This window comes from Oncorhynchus keta, chromosome 17 (genome assembly GCF_023373465.1).
Source record: "Oncorhynchus keta strain PuntledgeMale-10-30-2019 chromosome 17, Oket_V2, whole genome shotgun sequence".
NCBI lineage: Eukaryota > Metazoa > Chordata > Actinopteri > Salmoniformes > Salmonidae > Oncorhynchus > Oncorhynchus keta.
The window spans coordinates 39,220,888-39,242,830 of NC_068437.1; the positions used below are offsets into that span (position 1 = coordinate 39,220,888).

At 45.3% G+C, this 21,943-nt stretch overlaps 1 protein-coding gene across 5 annotated transcripts in view; it reads left to right on the forward strand.

Annotated features, from left to right (window-relative positions):
• Window positions 1-21,943, forward strand: part of LOC118395825 (SLIT-ROBO Rho GTPase-activating protein 1-like) — a 173,367-nt gene that overhangs the window by 63,625 nt on the left and 87,799 nt on the right. For all 5 annotated transcript variants that reach the window (XM_035789795.2, XM_035789792.2, XM_035789791.2 and 2 more), the window contains exons 3-4: window positions 12,652-12,814; window positions 17,946-18,008. In XM_035789795.2, the coding sequence (XP_035645688.1) occupies window positions 12,652-12,814; window positions 17,946-18,008 (226 nt within the window). The remainder of the gene's footprint in view (window positions 1-12,651; window positions 12,815-17,945; window positions 18,009-21,943) is intronic.

Here is a 21,943-nt window from a genome sequence, read left to right on the forward strand (position 1 = left end):
TGAAGCATAAGGCCGGAAAGATTTACAGTAACTTCAGTCTTGTGTGGGTGTGATGCTGTCCAGCAACTCTGCCATAAGTCTTCTATTGTAATAACTGTTTGTTTCTTCCTGGTAACTTCCCTGCCAATGCCATGTTCTGTACATGTTTCCCCATGCGTCACTTATGCTTTTAGCTAATTTTGATTATTCCTTTTATGAAAAATGGCCTTGCGTTTGGCAGTCACCAGGATGTTTTTCATTTCCTGTCCTGTCTTTTGTCACATGCACTATAGTTCCTGTTTTCCAAACTTCCCAGAGAGTTCTGAGAGAGCGAGCGAGAGAGACGGAATGTTACAGCTCTGTGGCCCGGGATGTTTTGTCCGCTTCCAGCAGCTATCATCAAAGAGTTATGTAGTTCAGGGATGCAGCATTGGCCATGTGCCAGGGCGAGGGTACAGAGTTTCACCTGTTGCGTTGACAAGTGTGGGTGTACTGCCTGTCTTTGCTGACTGACCTTTGGGGTGGAGCTCTTCCAGTGTTCCATATGATTCCTGCCAGCTGGCCCTAAGGCCTCAGGACCTGGCCTTTCTTCTGTCCTCCTTCCTCTCCTTGGCTAACTGCTCTGCTCCACAGCAGGAGCAATGTTTTAGATTACATTTAGGAATTCAGCCTGCTGCAGGCCGCTGCTTAAGCACAGCCATGTCTCACTCTGTCTGTCGCTTTCTCTCTTTCTCCCTCTAAGCCTCTTCTTTTCCTCTTTCTGTATTGTTTCTTGTAATGCTCTATTCTAAAACTTTACTACATGTAAAGTAACTTATCTAACAAATTATCTAACAAGGAAGTCTTTAGTTTCCTAAGTTTATGTAAGCTTGAGGCAGGCTCTCTCCCCTGTTGCGAGAAGTCAGATCAGCTTAAAACATTGCTCCAGATATGCCCCAGAAATGTTGTTGAAACACACTCTCCAACCCAACTCCCCACAGGTGCAGTGTGCACTCAGTGTTGATATATAGTGCATGCTATTATATAGGGCACTCATCACCTGGAAAGGGCTGTGGAAGCTAATACTTACTAGCAAATACTTTTTTGTGATTTTATTTTATTTCACCTTTATTTAACCAGGTAAGCTAGTTGAGACCAAGTTCTCATTTACAACTGCGACCGGGCCAAGATAAAGCAAAGCAGTGTGACACAAACAACAACACAGAGTTAGACATGGAATAAACAAGCGTACAGTCAATAACACAATAGAAAAAAAGAAAGTCTATATACAGTGTGTGCAAATGGCGTGAGGAGGTAAGGCAATAAATAGGCCATAGTAGCGAAGTAATTACAATTTAGCAGATTAACAATTGAGTGATAGATGAGCAGATGATGATGTGATAGTGGTGTGCAAAAGAGCAGAAAAGTAAATTAAAACAATATGGGGATGAGGTAGGAAGGTTGGGTGGGCTATTTACAGATGGACTATGTACAGCTGCAGCGATCGGTTAGCTGCTCAGATAGCTGATGTTTAAAGTTAGTGAGGAAAACACAAGTCTCGATTTTTGCAATTCGTTCCAGTCACTGGCAGCAGAGAACTGGAAGGAAAGGCGGCCAAAGGAGGTGTTGGCTTTGGGGGTGACCAGGGAGATATACCTGCTGGAGCGCGTGCTACTGGTGGGTGTTGTTATCGTGACCAGTGAGCTGAGATAAGGCGGAGCTTTACCTAGCATAGACTTATAGATGACCTGGAGGTAGTGGGTCTGGCGCCGAATATGTAGCAAGGGCCAGCCGACTAGAGCATACAGGTCACAGTGGTGGGTGGTATAAGGGGCTTTGGTAACAAAACGGATGGCACTGTGATAGACTGCATCCAGTTTGCTGAGTATTGGAAGCTATTTTGTAGATGACATCGCCGAAGTCGAGGATCGGTAGGATAGTCAGTTTTACTAGGGTAAGTTTGGCGGCGTGAGTGGAGGCTTTGTTGCGAAATAGAAAGCCGATACTAGATTTGATTTTGGATTGGCGATGTTTAATATGAGTCTGGAAGGAGAGTTGACAGTCTAGCCAGACACCTAGGTATTTGTAGTTGTCCACATATTCTAGTTCAGAACCGTCCAGAGTAGTGATGCTGGATGGACGGGTGGGTGCGGGCAGTGAACGGTTGAAAAGCATGCATTTGATTTTACTAGCATTTAAGAGCAGTTTGAGGCCACGGAAGGAGTGTTGTATGGCATTGAAGCTCGTTTGGAGGTTAGTGTCCAAGGAAGGGCCAAAAGTATACAGAAGGTGTCATCTGCGTAGAGGTGGATCAGGGAATCACCCGCAGCAAGAGCAATATCGTTGATATATACAAAGAAAAGAGTTGGCCTGAGAATAGTGGTGCCCCCATAGAGACTGCTAGAGGTCCAGACAACAGGCCCTCTGATTTGACACACTGAACTCTGTCTGTGAACTAGTTTGTGAACCATGCGAGGAAGTCATTTGAGAAACCAAGGCTATTGAGTCTGCCGATAAGAATACGGTGATTGACAGAGTCGAAAGCCTTGGCCAGGCTTGGGCCTGATCCACATTAAGAAGTCTTGAAACACCTCGCTAGGTGAGTGTTGAGCAGACAGGACAGAGCTGTCAGGTAACTGAGACCTTGATCTCCAAGCACACATTTGCTTTTCACGTCACTTCCTGTTGAACACGGAACAAGGTAGAGCTCGGTTAGTTATTTTGGAAAGTTTGTTGCTGTGAACGTCTATAGAAAAAGTTTGGTTACTAGATAGCTTTTGAGTTTTGATCCTATGACTCGGGACCGCTACTATCTGTCCAGTGATCCTGCCAAATAAGGCCGGGTCTGAAAGCTACTTGGCTTAGAAGCTAGCCTAGTTGCTAGCTAGCTGCCTAATCAAGCCAGCGGTGTTTTCTTGAGGGCTTGAACGCAGCACTCGACAGTTAGCCATTTTGGCTGGGACCGCGGATTGTCCCGGGCTTGTGGCTGTCTAGATCCCTGCTGTTTGTTGTTTCAAATACAATTTGATTTGTCACATGTGCCTAATACAACAGATGTAGACCTTACAGTGAAATTATTACTTTACAAGCCCTTAACCAACAATGGCAGTAAAAAAAAAGTAAGCGAATACCACCCCCCAAAAAGTTAAATTAAAAGTAACACAATAAAATAACAAGGCTATATACATGGGGTAATGAGGCAATGTGTGGGGGTACAGGTTGGTCGAGGTAATATGTACATGTAGGTAGGGGTGAAGTGACTATGCATAGATAATAAACAGCGAGTAGTGGCAGCGTAAAAAAAGGTGGTCGATGCAAATAGTCCAGGTAGCCATCTTGGTTCAGCACGTCATTTCCAGTCACAACTTGCAGGCTTGTTTTCGAGTTGCTGTGCGTTTTGTTGCCAACCTATTTTGCTACCTGACAACTTTACGGTTTTCACTTTTTAATTACCGTTCATATATTTATTTATTTTTTCCTCAACTTTTTCACTCCGGACACTTTATCTGGACACGATTCGTCAGGACCTCCAACAGCCGAAGCTAAGTAGTAACATTAACATGATGCCTACTATTTGTAGTCGCTGTGCTCGCCTTACGGCGAGGATAGCTGTGCTACAAGCCCAGCTTCAGACGCAATCGTTAGGCAAGGGTAATTTCAGTGTGGGAAAGGATGAAACCGCGTCTGTGCCACCAGTAAGTACAGATGGTAGTATAAATCCCCTGGCACAGTCCCCGCAGCCGGACAACTTTCTCACGGTTTCTGGAAGGAAATGCTGTAGGAAAGCTCAACCGGTGTCGCTCATTCAGCCGACAGAAACTTTCAACCGGTTTTCCCCATTAAGCAGTGGGTCGGAGTCAGAGGCCGAGTCTTCTCTGGTCTCTACTCCTCCCGTTACGGGGTCTGAGACGCCGAAGCTTCCCACCATTAGCTCTGACAAATTGAAAACTCTAGTCATTGGCGACTCCATTACCCGCAGTATTAGACTTAAAACGAATCATTCAGCGATCATACACTGTTTACCAGGGGGCAGGGCTACCAACGTTAAGGCTAATAATATATGCCATTTAGCAGACGCTTTTATCCAAAGCGACTTACAGTCATGTGTGCATACATTCTACGTATGGGTGGTCCCGGGGATCGAACCCACTACCCTGGCGTTACAAGCGCCATGCTCTACCAACTGTGCTACAGAAGGACCTAACCTGAAGATGGTGCTGGCTAAAGCTAAAACTGGCGAGTGTAGAGAGTATAGAGATATTGTTATCCACGTCGGCACCAACGATGTTAGGATGAAACAGTCAGAGATCACCAAGCGCAACATAGCTTCTGCGTGCATATCAGCTAGAAAGATGTGTCGGCATCGAGTAATTGTCTCTGGCCCCCTCCCAGTTAGGGGGAGTGATGAGCTCTACAGCAGAGTCTCACAACTCAATCGCTGGTTGAAAACTGTTTTCTGCCCCTCCCAAAAGATAGAATTTGTAGATAATTGGCCCTCTTTCTGGGACTCACCCACAAACAGGACCAAGCCTGGCCTGCTGAGGAGTGACGGACTCCATCCTAGCTGGAGGGGTGCTCTCATCTTATCTACCAACATAGACAGGGCTCTAACTCCTCTAGCTCCACAATGAAATAGGGTGCAGGCCAGGCAGCAGGCTGTTAGCCAGCCTGCCAGCATAGTGGAGTCTGCCACTAGCACAGTCAGTGTAGTCAGCTCAGCTATCACCATTGAGACCGTGTCTGTGCCTCGACCTAGGTTGGGCAAAACTAAACATGGCGGTGTTCGCCTTAGCAATCTCACTAGGATAAAGACCACCTCCATTCCAGTCATTACTGAAAGAGATCATGATACCTCACATCTCAAAATAGGGCTACTTAATGTTAGATCCCTTACTTCAAAGGCAATTATAGTCAATGAACTAATCACTGATCATAATCTTGATGTGATTGGCCTGACTGAAACATGGCTTAAGCCTGATGAATTTACTGTTTTAAATGAGGCCTCACCTCCTGGCTACACTAGTGACCATATCCCTCGTGCATCCCGCAAAGGTGGATGTGTTGCTAACATTTACGATAGCGAATTTCAATTTACAAAAAAAAAATGACGTTTTCGTCTTTTGAGCTTCTAGTCATGAAATCTATGAAGCCTACTCAATCACTTTTTATAGCTACTGTTTACAGGCCTCCTGGGCCATATACAGCGTTTCTCACTGAGTTCCCTGAATTCCTATCGGACCTTGTAGTCATAGCAGATAATATTCTAATCTTTGGTGACTTTAATATTCACATGGAAAAGTCCACAGACCCACTCCAAAAGGCTTTCGGAGCCATCATCGACTCAGTGGGTTTTGTCCAACATGTCTCTGGACCCACTCACTGTCACAGTCATACGCTGGACCTAGTTTTGTCCCATGGAATAAATGTTGTGGATCTTAATGTTTTTCCTCATAATCCTGGACTATCGGACCACCATTTTATTACGTTTGCAATTGCAACAACTAATCTGCTCAGACCCCAACCAAGGACCATCAAAAGTCGTCTATAAATTCACAGACAACACAAAGGTTCCTTGATGCCCTTCCAGACTCCCTCTGCCTACCCAAGGACGCCAGAGGACAAAAATCAGTTAACCACCTAACTGAGGATCTCAATTTAATCTTGCGCAATACCCTAGATGCAGTTGCACCCCTAAAAATAAAAACATTTCTCATAAGAAACTAGCTCCCTGGTACACAGAAAATACCCGGGCTCTGAAGCAAGCTTCCAGAAAATTGGAACGGAAATGGCGCCACATCAAACTGGAAGTCTTCCGACTAGCTTGGAAAGACAGTACCGTGCAGTACCGAAGAGCCCTTACTGCTGCTCGATCATCCTATTTTTCTAACTTAATTGAGGAAAATAAGAACAATCCGAAATTCCTTTTTGATACTGTCGCAAAGCTAACTAAAAAGCAGCATTCCCCAAGAGAGGATGACTTTCACTTTAGCAGTGATAAATTAATGAACTTCTTTGAGGAAAAGAAGATCCAATTTGTAAGTCGCTCTGGATAAGAGCGTCTGCTAAATGACTTAAATGTAAATGTTAAATGTAATTATGATTATTAGAAAGCAAATTACGGACTCCTCTTTAAACCTGCGTATTCCTCCAAACCTCAGTTGTCCTGAGTCTGCACAACTCTGCCAGGACCTAGGATCAAGAGAGACGCTCAAGTGTTTTAGTACTATATCTCTTGACACAATGATGAAAATAATCATGGCCTCTAAACCTTCAAGCTGCATACTGCATTCCAACTAAACTACTGAAAGAGCTGCTTCCTGTGCTTGGCCCTCCTATGTTGAACATAATAAATGGCTCTCTATCCACCGGATGTGTACCAAACTCACTAAAAGTGGCAGTAATAAAGCCTCTCTTGAAAAAGCCAAACCTTGACCCAGAAAATATAAAAACTATCGGCCTATATCGAATCTTCCATTCCTCTCAAAAATTTTAGAGAAGGCTGTTGCGCAGCAACTCACTGCTTTCCTGAAGACAAACAATGTATACGAAATGCTTCAGTCTGGTTTTAGACCCCATCATAGCACTGAGACGGCACTTGTGAAGGTGGTAAATGACATTTTAATGGCATCGGACCGAGGCTCTGCATCTGTCCTCGTGCTCCTAGACCTTAGTGCTGCTTTTGATACCATCGGTCACCACATTCTTTTGGAGAGATTGGAAACCCAAATTGGTCTACACGGACATGTTCTGGCCTGGTTTAGATCTTATCTGTCGGAAAGATATCAGTTTGTCTCTGTGAATGGTTTGTCCTCTGACAAATCAACTGTAAATTTCGGTGTTCCTCAAGGTTCCGTTTTAGGACCACTATTGTTTTCACTATACATTTTACCTCTTGGGGATGTTATTCGAAAACATAATTTACATTTACATTTACATTTAAGTCATTTAGCAGACGCTCTTATCCAGAGCGACTTACAAATTGGTGCATTCACCTTATGACATCCAGTGGAACAGCCACTTTACAATAGTGCATCTAAATCTTTTAAGGGGGGGGGGGGTGAGAAGGATTACTTTATCCTATCCTAGGTATTCCTTAAAGAAGTGGGGTTTCAGGTGTCTCCGGAAGGTGGTGATTGACTCCGCTGTCCTGGCGTCGTGAGGGAGTTTGTTCCACCATTGGGGGGCCAGGGCAGCGAACAGTTTTGACTGGGATGAGCGGGAACTGTACTTCCTCAGTGGTAGGGAGGCGAGCAGGCCAGAGGTGGATGAACGCAGTGCCCTTGTTTGGGTGTAGGGCCTGATCAGAGCCTGGAGGTACTGAATGTTAACTTTCACTGCTATGCGGATGACACACAGCTGTACATTTCAATGAAACATGGTGAAGCCCCAAAATTGCCCTCGCTAGAAGCATGTGTTTCAGACATAAGGAAGTGGATGGCTGCAAACTTTCTACTATTAAACTCGGACAAAACAGAGATGCTTGTTCTAGGTCCCAAGAAACAAAGAGATCTTCTGTTGAATCTGACAATTAATCTTAATGGTTGTACAGTCGTCTCAAATAAAACTGTGATGCACCTCGGTGTTACTCTGGACCCTGATCTCTCTTTTGAAGAACATATCAAGACCATTTCGAGGACAGCTTTTTTCCATCTACGTAATATTGCAAAAATCAGAAACTTTCTGTCCAAAAATGATGCAGAAAAATTAATCCATGCTTTGTCACTTCTAGGTTAGACTACTGCAATTCTCTACTTTCCGGCTACCCGGATAAAGCACTAAATAAACTTCAGTTAGTGCTAAATACGGCTGCTAGAATCCTGACTAGAACCAAAAAAATTGATCATATTACTCTAGTGCTAGCCTCTCTACACTGGCTTCCTGTCAAAGCAAGGGCTGATTTTAAGGTTTTACTGCTAACCTACAAAGCATTACATGGGCTTGCTCCTACCTATCTCTCTGATTTGGTCCTGCCGTACATACCTACACGTACGCTACGGTCACAAGACGCAGGCCTCCTAATTGTCCCTAGAATTTCTAAGCAAACAGCTGGAGGCAGGGCTTTCTCCTATAGAGCTCCGTTTTTATGGAACGGTCTGCCTACCCATGTCAGAGAAGCAAACTCGGTCTCAACCTTTACATCTTTACTGAAGACTCATCTCTTCAGTGGGTCATATGATTGAGTGTAGCCTGGCCCAGGAGTGGGAAGGTGAACGGAAAAGCTCTGGAGCAACAAACCGCCCTTGCTGTCTCTGCCTGGCCGGTTCCCCTCTTTCCACTGGGATTCTCTGCCTCTAACCCTATTACAGGGGCTGAGTCACTGGCTTACTGGGGCTCTCTCATGCCGTCCATGCAGGGGGTGCGTCACCTGAGTGGGTTGATTCACTGTTATGGTCATCCTGTCTGGGTTGGCGCCCCCCCCCCCCACTTGGGCTGTACCGTGGCGGAGATCTTTGTGGGCTATACTCAGCCTTGTCTCAGGATGGTAAGTTGGTGTTTGAAGATATCCCTCTAGTGGTGTGGGGGCTGTGCTTTTTGCAAAGTGGGTGGGGTTATATCCTTCCTGTTTGGCCCTGTCCGGGGGTGTCCTCGGATGGGGCCACAGTGTCTCCTGTCCCCTCCTGTCTCAGCCTCCAGTATTTATGCTGCAGTAGTTTGTGTCGGGGGGCTAGGGTCAGTTTGTTATATCTGGAGTACTTCTCCTGTCCTTTTCGGTGTCCTGTGTGAATCTAAGTGTGCGTTCTCTAATTCTCTCCTTCTTTCTTTCTCTCTCTCGGAGGACCTGAGCCCTAGGACCATGCCCCAGGACTACCTGACATGATGAGTCCTTGCTGTCCCCAGTCCACCTGGCCATGCTGCTGCTCCAGTTTCAACTGACCTGAGCCCTAGGACCATGCCCCAGGACTGCCTGACATGATGACTCCTTGCTGTCCCCAGTCCACCTGGCCATGCTGCTGCTCCAGTTTCAACTAGGACCTGAGCCCTAGGACCGTGCCCCAGGACTACCTGACATGATGACTCCTTGCTGTCCCCGGTCCACCTGACTGTGCTGCTGCTCCAGTTTCAACTGTTCTGCCTTGTTATTATTCGACCATGCTGGTCATTTATGAACATTTGAACATCTTGGCCATGTTCTGTTATAATCTCCACCCGGCACAGCCAGAAGAGGACTGGCCACCCCACATAGCCTGGTTCCTCTCTAGGTTTCTTCCTAGGTTTTGGCCTTTCTAGGGAGTTTTTCCTAGCCACCATGCTTCTACACCTGCATTGCTTGCTGTTTGGGGTTTTAGGCTGGGTTTCTGTACAGCACTTTGAGATATCAGCTGATGTACGAAGGGCTATATAAATACATTTGATGTTTAGCAGTCTAATGGCTTGGGGGGTAGAAGCTGTTAAGGAGCCTTTTGGACCTAGACTTGGTGCTGCGGTACTGCTTCCCATGTGGTAGCAGAGAGAACAGTTTATGTTTAGGGTGGCTGGAGTCATTGACAATTTTTAGGGCCCTCCTCTGACAGTATATAGGTCCTAGATGGCAAGAAGCTTGAACTCCGGGATGAACTAGGCCGTACACACTATCCTCTGTACCGCCTTGCAGTCAGATGATGAGCAGTTGCTATACCAAGCAGTGATGCAACCAGGCCGAATGCTCTCGATGGTAAAGCTGTAGAACATTTTGAGGATATGAGGACCCATGCTAAATCTTTGTGAGATGCAGAGTAGATGAATAGATATCCGCATGTGTGGTTCCCACCATGAAGCATGGAGGAGGAGGAGGTGTGATGGCGTCGGGGTGCTTTGCTGGTGACACTGTTTGTGATTTATTTTGAATTCAAGACACACTTAACCAGCATGGCTACCACAGCATTCTGCAGCAATACGCCATACCATCTGCTTTCCGCTTAGTGGGACTATGGTTTGTTTTTCAACAGGACAATGACTCAACACACCGCCAGACTGTGTAAGAGCTATTTGACCAAGAATGAGAGTGATGGAGTACTGCATCGGATGACTTGGCCTCCACAATTGCCTGACCTCAACCCAATTGAGATGGTTTGGGATGAGTTGGACCGCAGAGTGAAGGAAAAGCAACCAACAAGTGCTAAGCATATGTGGTTACTCCTTCAAGACTGTTGGAAAAGCATTAAGCTGGCTGAGAGAATGCCAAAAGTGTGCCAAGCTGTCATCAAGGCAAAGGGTGGCTACTTGGAATAATCTCAAATATTCTTATTTGTTTAACACTTTTTTGGTTACTACATGATTCCATATAGGTTATTTCATAGTTTTGATGTCTTCACTATTATTCTACAATGTAGAAAATAGTAAAAATGAAAGAAAAACCCTTGAATGAGTAGGTGTGTCCAAACCTTTGACTGGTACTGTATGTAAATTGTAAAGCCTTTTGTCTGTAATGTCTTTTTCGTTATGTTTCGGACCCCAGTAAGACTAGCTGTCGCCATTGGCGTCGACTCATGGGGATCCTAATAATCAAATCAGATGACACTCTAAATTCCAAGCATCTGCCTCTAACCCTAGGAAGCTCTTTGCCACCTTCTCCTCACTCCTGAATCCTCCTCCCCCCTCCTCCCTCTCTGCAGATGACTTCGTCAACCATTTTGAAAAGAAGGTCGACGACATCCGATCCTCGTTTGCTAAGTCAAACGGCACCGCTGGTTCTGCTCACACTGCCCTACCCTGTGCTCTGACCTCTTTCTCCCCTCTCTCTCCAGATGAAATCTTGCGTCTTGTGACGGCCGGCCGCCCAACAACCTGCCCGCTTGACCCTATCCCCTCCTCTCTTCTCCAGACCATTTCCGGAGACCTTCTCCCTTACCTCACCTCGCTCATCAACTCATCCCTGACCGCTGGCTACGTCCCTTCCGTCCTCAAGAGAGCGAGAGTTGCACCCCTTCTGAAAAAAACCTACACTCAATCCCTCCGATGTCAACAACTACAGACCAGTATCCCTTCTTTCTTTTCTCTCCAAAACTCTTGAACGTGCCGTCCTTGGCCAGCTCTCCCGCTATCTCTCTCTGAATGACCTTCTTGATCCAAATCAGTCAGGTTTCAAGACTAGTCATTCAACTGAGACTGCTCTTCTCTGTATCACGGAGACGCTCCGCACCGCTAAAGCTAACTCTCTCTCCTCTGCTCTCATCCTTCTAGACCTATCGGCTGCCTTCGATACTGTGAACCATCAGATCCTCCTCTCCACCCTCTCCGAGTTGGGCATCTCCGGCGCGGCCCACGCTTGGATTGCGTCCTACCTGACAGGTCGCTCCTACCAGGTGGCGTGGCGAGAATCTGTCTCCTCACCACGCGCTCTCACCACTGGTGTCCCCCAGGGCTCTGTTCTAGGCCCTCTCCTATTCTCGCTATACACCAAGTCACTTGGCTCTGTCATAACCTCACATGGTCTCTCCTATCATTGCTATGCAGACGACACACAATTAATCTTCTCCTTTCCCCCTTCTGATGACCAGGTGGCGAATCGCATCTCTGCATGTCTGGCAGACATATCAGTGTGGATGACGGATCACCACCTCAAGCTGAACCTCGGCAAGACGGAGCTGCTCTTCCTCCCGGGGAAGGACTGCCCGTTCCATGATCTCGCCATCACGGTTGACAACTCCATTGTGTCCTCCTCCCAGAGCGCTAAGAACCTTGGCGTGATCCTGGACAACACCCTGTCGTTCTCAACTAACATCAAGGCGGTGGCCCGTTCCTGTAGGTTCATGCTCTACAACATCCGCAGAGTACGACCCTGCCTCACACAGGAAGCGGCGCAGGTCCTAATCCAGGCACTTGTCATCTCCCGTCTGGACTACTGCAACTCGCTGTTGGCTGGGCTCCCTGCCTGTGCCATTAAACCCCTACAACTCATCCAGAACGCTGCAGCCCGTCTGGTGTTCAACCTTCCCAAGTTCTCTCACGTCACCCCGCTCCTCCGCTCTCTCCACTGGCTTCCAGTTGAAGCTCGCATCCGCTACAAGACCATGGTGCTTGCCTACGGAGCTGTGAGGGGAACGGCACCTCAGTACCTCCAGGCTCTGATCAGGCCCTACACCCAAACAAGGGCACTGCGTTCATCCACCTCTGGCCTGCTCGCCTCCCTACCACTGAGGAAGTACAGTTCCCGCTCAGCCCAGTCAAAACTGTTCGCTGCTCTGGCCCCCAATGGTGGAACAAACTCCCTCACGACGCCAGGACAGCGGAGTCAATCACCACCTTCCGGAGACACCTGAAACCCCACCTCTTTAAGGAATACCTAGGATAGGATAAGTAATCCTTCTCACCCCCCTTTAAGATTTAGATGCACTATTGTAAAGTGACTATTCTACTGGATGTCATAAGGTGAATGCACCAATTTGTAAGTCGCTCTGGATAAGAGCGTCTGCTAAATGACTTAAATGTAATGTAAATGTAAAATGTAATGACAAAGAACACCTTCAGAGAGCCAGGCAAGAGGGCACACAGGCACACGCGCACACACACCTCTGTTTCTTAGGGTGCCTGAACACATCCCTACATTTCCCTGTCTCTACTTGTCAGTGTCTCTATCTCGTTTGTCTATGCAGTGATCAGTGTGTGATAATGAAGTTGTGCACAGTCACTGTTCTGTTTTATATGAATGAACATGAGTCAAGTGAAAATCTTTCTGTAAAGAGGGTCATCTTGTGTCTTATAAATCCTTTTTAGGAAGGACCAGAACCTGCTGTCCCCGGTTAACTGCTGGTACCTGTTGCTGAACCAGGTGAGGAGGGAGAGCAAGGACCATGCCACCCTCAGTGACATCTACCTGAACAACGTCATCATGCGCTTCATGCAGATCAGCGAGGACTCCACACGCCTGCTCAAGAAGGTGAGATCTGTAATGTAAGTTTGTACTTTGACCTTTGACCTGGCTAGATGCGGTCACAGAGGTTAGAGGTCAGACGAGGTGAGATCCCAGTGATCTCACGTAAGGAAGTGCAACTGATTAGGGACAGGAGTTGTTCCTTACCACTTGTCTTTAATTGATCATGGAGCTCTCCGGTATCCCATTATGTTGGATAAATCCTGGGCTCATTCACATAGTCAGGACAAAACTGGTCCCTGCTGCTAATTATACATTTATCAATCTACAGCCTTAGATACACTGGACTGCTCTCAGAGATTTGATGTATGATTGGGTGTATCAGTGGACTATTATGTTTAAAGTTGTGTCTGATGACATCTTGATGGCAGCTCAGTTGCTGGGTTGTGTACAGAGGACCCTCCTCATCCCACACTGCCCTGATAATAAGCATAAACGGCCTACCTAACCCTCCTATCTGAGGTCTGACCTCATGACAGAAACCCTGCTACTAATGTTGCTGCCGCCTGTTTCACTCCTGCCACAAAGAGGACAACTCCCTACCAGATTATGTGCTCTCCTATGCACCAGGAGTCACATGAATCAACCACAGCCCTGAAAATGACAAACCCGGGCCTGTTTCAATGGGGTGCTTTGTATCAAATGTTTCCTATTTCTTTCTCTTTCGCTGAGGGGTCTTTAAATCTGTCTGTTAGATCACGACTAAAAGAGAGGGGTCTTTAAATCTGTCTGTTAGATCACGACTAAAAGAGAGGGGTCTTTAAATCTGTCTGTTAGATCAAGACTAAACAAAAGGGGTATTTTATTTATGGTTGAAGTCATTATCGTCTCAGTGATTTAAACTGGTTGGTACAGAGGACTGGTCTACACACTAACAACACACAGACAGACATACAGTGTTTTGTCAGATTTTTTTTTCTCCCCCCACTCAACCCACATTACTGATGTTTAAATCAGGGGGAGAAATTATTATCCCTCCTTATTGCTCCACCAATTATAATTGTTGGTTGACCTTGAACACAACAGGCAACGACTGCTTGAACACACAGGCAATGACCTGCAGTCACCAGACACCGTTAGGTCTTCAGTGTTTGTGACTGTGTGGATGCGTTTCGTGCATGTGTGTGTTTGTGTCTCCCCTCTGGCTCGTATAGTGATGTTTGGCAGCCAGGGGCCAAACCAATCGGAATCCTCCTGGTGGGTCGGGGGGAGAAAGAGTCTGTAAAAGGGGAGCAGAGACACCCCTGCCCTCTAATCAGTGAGTCCGTGTCTTTGATCTCTCCATTAACGAGAGACAAACACCGGGGTACGCCCCCCAGTTACAACACAGTTACTACAGCTCCTCTTCTTTTAACACGAGAGGGCTGCTGTTTTGTCATCCTGGCATCAAAGACTAGTGTTTTTATATTTTCAAATTCCAAAGTTTTCTACCTTTTTATGTTATGAGGTGTAGCTGTATAGAACCTTAAATGAAATATCCTAACAGTTGACCATTGGCTTGTGTTCATGCTATGTTTATTTATGAATAGTACTGTGCACAAGAAAGTCGCAGCTTACCTCGATTTGTCTTTGTTCGAAGGAGAAACCTCTAAATACAAGTTTTGTCATTCAGTCCATTCATGGTCGGGCAGGTCTTATCACATGTATTCTCTTTTCATTATTCATACAACTCTCTTTTTGTTTTACTTAGTCAGTCCTCTTTTATTTATGGAAGTCCCATTCTGGTGGAACTACAAGGTGAATTTCTCCCAAGGCTTGAAAGCCTCATATGTATGGAGGGAGGAGAAAGGAAGGTATAAGTTTGTCAAGTTACTCCATTGCACACTCCTCCATTCATTCACTACAGAGGTAGGGACGAAGGGTGAGGGAAACACAAAACTGCACCAGGTACCACTAAATTGCTCTTGGCATTTGATCAAGCGCAGTGTAAAGTGTTTTAACACTTCATTAGGATTAGAGCTTGACAATTTACTGATTTACTACCCGGCTTGGTCCATTACTAGACTAACTCCAATGACTGTTTCTGTATAGTATATGAGCCAATATGATTTGTGTAGTCTCTCACTAGAGTCCCAGTGTGTTTCTTCTGCCATATGGAGCAGCCACCAGAAATTGACTCCAGGGTTATGTACAGTCCCTCTCTGGTGCCTAATTAATGTTGGAGGCAACATGAAACCCATCACCCCTGGGGGGTGCTCAGTGGATTCTTGTCTCTTCCTGTCTCACTCAGATGTGATTAGCATCACTCATAAACAGTGCACTTAAAAGGGGAAGCCCATTTGTGTTAGTCCTTTAATAAATGATCTGTGTTGGAAAAACCCCAGTTGACAATATTCTACATTGTAGAATAATAGTGAAGACATCAACTATGAAATAACACATATAGAATCATATAGTAACCAAAAAAAGTGTGTAATACATCAATATATTTTATATTTGAGATTCTTCGAAGTAACCACCATTTGCCTTGATGACAGCTTTGCACACTCTTGGCATTCTCTCAACCAGCTTTATGAGGTAGTCATCTGGAATTAATTTTAATTACAGGTGTGCCTTGTTCAACGTGAATTTGTGGAATATCTTTCCTTAATGCGCTTAAATTTAAGATTTTTGTTTCCAACCACCGTGTCTTTGTGAGGCGCAGAGTAGGTGAATGCATGATCTCAGCATGTGTGGTTCCCACCGTGAAGCATGGAGGAGGAGGAGGTGTGATGGTGTGGGGGTGCTTTGCTGGTGACACTGTCAGTGTTTCATTTAGAATTCAAGGCATGCTTAACCAGCATGGCAACCGCAGCATTCTGCAGCGATACGCCATCCTATCTGGTTTGCGCTTAGTGGGACTATCATCGTTTTTCAACAGAACAATGACCCAACACACCTCCAGGTAAGGGCTATTTGACCGAGAAGGAGAGTGATGGAGTGCTGCATCAGAGTTGGACCGCAGAGTGAAGGAAAAGCAGCCAACAAGTGCTCAGCATATGTGGGAACTCAAAGACTGTTGGAAAAGCATTCCAGGCGAAGCTGGTTGAGAGAATGCCAAGAGGGTGCAAAGCTGTCATCAAAGCAAAGGGTGGCTACTTTGAAGAATCAAAAATATATTTTGCTTTGTTTAAAACTTGTTTGGTTCCATATGTGTTATTTCAATGTTTTGATGTCTACAATATTATTCTACAATGTTGAAAATAAAGGAAAAACCCTTGATCGAGTAGGTGTGTCCAAACTTTTGACTGGTACTGTATATACACTACCGTTCAAAAGTTTGGGGTCACTTAGAAATGGCCTTGTTTTTGAAAGAAAAGCAATTTTTTTGTCCATTAAAATAGCATCAAATTGATCAGAAACACAGTGTAGACATTGTTAATGTTGTATATGACTATTGTATCTGGAAACGGCTGATTTTAAAGATTAAAAAAACAATAAAACTGTCCTTCTTTAGACTAGTTGAGTATCTGGAGCATCAGCATTTGTGGGTTCGATTACAGGCTCAAAATGGCCAAAAACAAAGACCTTTCTTCTGAAACTCTTCAGTCAATTCTTGTTGTAAGAAATTAAGGCTTTTCCGTGTGAGAAGAATGTTCTTTGTTTCTGGCCATTTTGAGCCTGTAATAGAACCCACAAATCTCCAGATACTCAACTAGTCTAAAGAAGGCCAGTTTTATTGCTTCTTTAATCAGAACAATAGTTTTCAGCTGTGCTAACATAAAAAATAGTTTTCCATTGGAACACAGAAGTGATTGTTGCTCATAATGGGCCTCTGTACACCTATCTAGATATTCCATAAAAAATCTGCCGTTTCCAGCTTCAATAGTTATTTACAACATGAACAATGTCTAAACTGTATTTCTGATCAAGTTTATGTTATTTTAATGGACAAAACATTTGCTTTTCTTTCAAAAAGAAGAATTTAAGTGACCCCAAACATTTGAACTGTTTTTTTTTTGTTGCAGCCTGCTTCACACATTTTGAGCAACAGTCCATAATTTACCTGGCCCAAAACTCAGTGCCACAACCAGCTTATAGATTCTACTCTTCATTCTCTGTATGTGAGAGCACCTTAACTTCCGCTTAGGTGACTTAGCTCTATTTATACATGGCTAAGTCTATTTGTCCGGTGGCTGTCTGTGTGGTAATATGTAAGTAAAAGAGAGAACTGGCTGAGGAGGTGTAGGGCCAGTGCCAGGACAGGTGTAGGCTGGACTGGGTCAGCCAGAGGAGACTGATTGATTTACTTAATTACGCATGCATGCATGCACACACACACACAACGGGGGCTAATCCTCTATGGTTTACGTTCACATGTCTGGGCTGGACACCACCTCTTCCACCAGTCAGTCAGCAGGACTTACAGTAGAGCAGAGCTCTCTTTGTGATGGAACCGTGTTTGTTTGTGCCCTGACTTCCTCCTTCAAACAATCATAGATGCTCTAAGAGTTTCACTGTTGGTGCTCTAGCCAACTCCCCTGGTATGCTGTGTTTGTCATCCCAAACATGTATGGCATGACGACAACGAGCGTAGAGGTGTTGGCTAAAGCATATTATTCAGATATGGCGGCTAGGCTAGAGAGTCCCGACTCCAACCCATGACGTTCCATTGGAGTGTTGTTGACTGTGTCTGCAGTGGCTCACTCTAACATGGGTGTTTGTGGCAACTAGGATGTGTGCAGATCCACCTGGATCAGGGAGGTTGGTGACCTCAGCAGAGACACTTCCTCATCGGTTATGGCGTCATGCCCATACAGGAAACCACAGTTGTGGTGGGATAGATCATGTTTCACAGCCCTCTGAGTGTCTATTCCGCATCTGGTCCGCATGCTGCCAGTTTGAGACCCCTGCTTTAACTCTGCATCAATCAAATAACTGTTATTTCCCCGTAGGGAGAATCTCAGAAATATTAATTGTGGGCTCATGTCTGATGGCAGGTTTTATTAATTAATTTGAGATCTCTCTCACGCCATGCAGATAGACGGCTCTATGGGCAACTCTCTCTTTTTGATGACCTCATTACCAGGTCTCAGTGTTCTACTCTATTCCCAACTCTGTATACTTGTTTGTTCCATGTGACAGTGTATAAATATGTGACTGTACTGCAAAGATGATAGATGTCTCGCACTGAACACGTTCTTTCTCTCTTTTTCAGAGTAAGGAGATAACGTTTCAGCTTCAGGAAGACTTGATGAAGGTCCTCAACGAGCTTTACACTGTAAGTTTGAATGTGTCATTTAATTGACTGTTTCCTGACTTACTATAACACCACAGTTGGAGCAAGGAGCCAGATCTCTCACAGGATGTATAAATCTGAAGCATCCGTTTAGAACTTCTTCTCACCACCAATTATGTCCAGTGTCTGGAAGTGGGAGAAGATGGAGCTAGATGAAACATGGCTGACATTCTGCAAAGTTTTCTGTTCCCAAATCTAGAATCTGTTACGAACAGAGTGGACTAAGTTTTGTTGACTTGACCATTTCTCGTTTCTCAAAACTGCATTGTTTAAAAGGAATGCAAGGGCGAATTGAGTTATTGCACAAGTGCACTTCACAGATTTGGCGTTCCCTAACGGAAATAAAGTGCATTCGGAAAGTATTCAGACCCCTTCCCTTTTTCCACATTTTGTTACGTTACAGCCTTATTCTAAAATATATCAAATAATTTTTTCTCTCATCGATATACACACAATACCCCATAAAGACAAAGCAAAAACTGTTTTTTTGATTTTTTTTTTGCTAATGAATTAAAAATAAAAAACTTCCCGTATTTACGTAAGTATTCAGACACCTTGCTATGAGACCTGAAATTGAGCTTTGGGGAAGTGTACCAAAAAATATCTGTAGCATTGAAGGTCCCCAAGAACACCGTGACCTCCATCAATCATAAATGGAAGATATTTGGAACCACTGAGACTCTTCCTAGAGTTGAACGCACCGGCCAAACTGCACAATTGAGGGAAAGGGGCCTTGGTCAGGGAGGTGACCAAGAACCCGATGGTCACTTTGACAGAGCTCCAGAGTTCCTCTGTGGAAATGGGAAGGACAACTATCTCCACAGCACTCCACCAATCAGGCCTTTATGGTAGAGTAGCCAGATGGAAGCCACTCCTCAGTAAAAGCACCTCAGACTGGGGTGAAGGTTCACCTTCCAACAGGACAACGACCCTAAGCACACAGCCATTCAACGCAGGAGTGTCTGCGGAACAAGTTTCTGAATGTCCTTGAGAGGCCCGGCCTTGAACCCGATCGAACACCCCTGGAGAGGCCTGAAAATAGCTGTGCAGCGATGCTCCCCATCCAACTTGACATTAGCTTGAGAGGATCTGAAGAGAAGAATGAGAGAAACTCCCCAAATACAGGTGTGCCAAGCTTGTAGTACCCAAGAAAACTCGAGGCTGTAATCGTTGTCAAAGGTACTTCAACAAAGTACTGAGTAAAAGGGTCTGAATACTTTTAATTTTTTTTATTTATAATACATTTTACCCCCTTTTCTCCCCAATTTCGTGGTATTCAATTGATAGTAATTACTATCTTGTCTCATCACTACAACTCCCATACGGGCTCGGGAGAGACGAAGGTCAAAAGCCATGCGTCCTCCGAAACACAACCCAACCAAGCCGCACTGCTTCTTAACACAGCGCGCATCCAGGAAACAGCGTGCACCTGGCTACCTTGGCTAGCGCGCACTGCGCCCGGCCCGCCACAGGAGTCGCTGGTGCGCGATGAGACAAGGATATCCCTACTGGCCACACCTTCCCCAACCCGGACGACGCTAGGCCAATTGTGTGTCGCCCCACGGACCTCCCGGTCACGGCCGGCTGCGACAGAGCCTGGGCGCGAACCCCCCCTGTTAAGTCTCGCTATTGTTACTTTACTGTTGCTCTTTAAGTTACTTTTATTCCTTTTTCTTATCATATTTTTTTTAAACTGCATTGTTGGTTAGGGGCTCGTAAGTAAGCATTTCACTGTAGGGTCTACACATTTGTATTCGGCACATGTGACTAATAACATTTAATTTGATGCTTAATTTGCTCCCATTTGTTAACAACACCGGTGGTGTATCTTGGGTATGACTGTAATCAGATCACATGTTAGGAACAACTGTCAGCCTTAAATCTTGAGTAGGGCACTAAGAAAGGGCTCACAGACCAGTGTCTACCTGGTCATGCCTTAATGTAGCTACAGGCTTCAATGTTGATCTGCTTTCCCTGCCATCTGTGGAGGATAGGCTTGTCCCAGAACAGTTTGTGTGGTCTTGCCTACGCCTATGGTCATTGTCACAAACGTTTCTGACCTTGGGGGAAGGCAGGGCGCTTAAACGACTGATCAATATTTAATTCAGCAGCATTATTGCTGCTTTCAGGCCTGTTATAGGAGCAGCAGAGATTCAAGTCCCCCAAGTGGCCATTGTTACCCTAATGACATGCTAATACGTCCAGGTAGAAGGGTATGGCTTGGGTCTACATGGCCTTGGTATCTTCCCTCTCGTATAACCTACTCACATATATTGTATGACGCGTAGTTTATGTACTTTCCCATTCATCTGGTAGCAATACTATCTGAATGTGTGGCTCACGTCAGGTCAATAACATCAAATGAACTTAATCACTCTGCACTGGTGATTGTAAGTGGTCAGGCACAATTCCAATAATCGATTCCGATGTGTAACCACAAAAGGGATATCATGCTATGATTACAGCATTGATTGTTATGGTAGAACACAAGGAAAAGATGGAGAAAGGCTCTGTTGTCCCAGGAGACATTCAGCAGGGGTACAACTTCCCTGTAGCGGAATGAAGATTATATTGTGATCTACTTACAATCATCCATGACACGTGTAACGGCCACAGCTCAAAGTGTGTTAGTCCCTCTTGCTGCGGCTCAATTTGACCTGATTTACCCCTTGGTGCAGAAAAAAACACACACACAGACAGACAGACAGACAGACAGACAGACAGACAGACAGACAGACAGACAGACAGACAGACAGACAGACAGACAGACAGACAGACAGACAGACAGACAGACAGACAGACAGACAGACAGACAGACAGACAGACAGACAGACAGACAGTAGGCGATTGCATCACACAGCCACAGGGGCCTGTGTGGCCAGGGCCTGTGAAATAACAGGTCTGGTCCCAGTCCTTCTAAATCTGTCCCTCTAAAAGAAGCAGGGGAGAGTCAAAGTCAACACACCAGTGGTGCTCCAGACCAGTAAGTGAGGAGTATGGCTGCGGTTGGTCGCCCCTCTCTGGCTCTCTCCACTGGTCCCTATTACGTGGCTCTGGCCACCAGCACAAAATGTACAGGGCGAAGTCTGTTGTTCCACCCATTACCAAAATATATTTTTTGGGGTGGAAAGGAGATGTTTAGGTTTTAAACACAGTCTGTATTTTAATTCCGATTTGAGGTTATAATGTATACCGGCCAGTGGGACTGTAATTTACTCTAAGCAGAGTCTGTTCATTCTGTTATGCCGCATGATCTCTTTTTATTTTTTCCATCTGCTTCGGAGTGACTATCTTCAGTGGCTTGGCAGGGGAGGGCAATAGTTCTGTTTGTGCCATCTTGCCAACTCCATTGCTACTGTATCATTGTCTGTTGGCAAGACGGCACAAATAAATCTGGGACTCGGCTCTAGGGCTGGCCTGCCACCACAGGGGAAAGGGTGCTGGTTCTCTCCGACCCAGCGGGCCACAGTGACAGCCAGGCTAAGGCCTCTCCCGCTGTCCACACTGTTCATGACCTCTAAAGATCCTGAAAGAGAGAAATGTGTGTTTGTCAAAGTTCAGAGATCTTATAGCTTTTGGGTGGTTTAACAAGCTAGCTGATTGAGACAGGAGGAAAGCAATTTTTACAAAAACTTTACTAGAGTGAGTAGGTTAGTTGTGACCAGGGCTCGAAAACAATATATAACAATCCATTGGTAGCACTGGTGCTCCCAACTTTAAAAAAGTTAGGAGCACCGTGGAATTTAGGAGCCCCAGAAAATAAGATTGTTTTAATTGATAGAGAGTCTATATTGGCCCTAATATTAATTCTAGCTAATCACATATTGTGCCCTAGAACCTAATATGTAACACTGTAAATACATTAAATTATTATAATAGCTAAAATGTTGATCAGAATACGTAGTCATTTTTGGAAT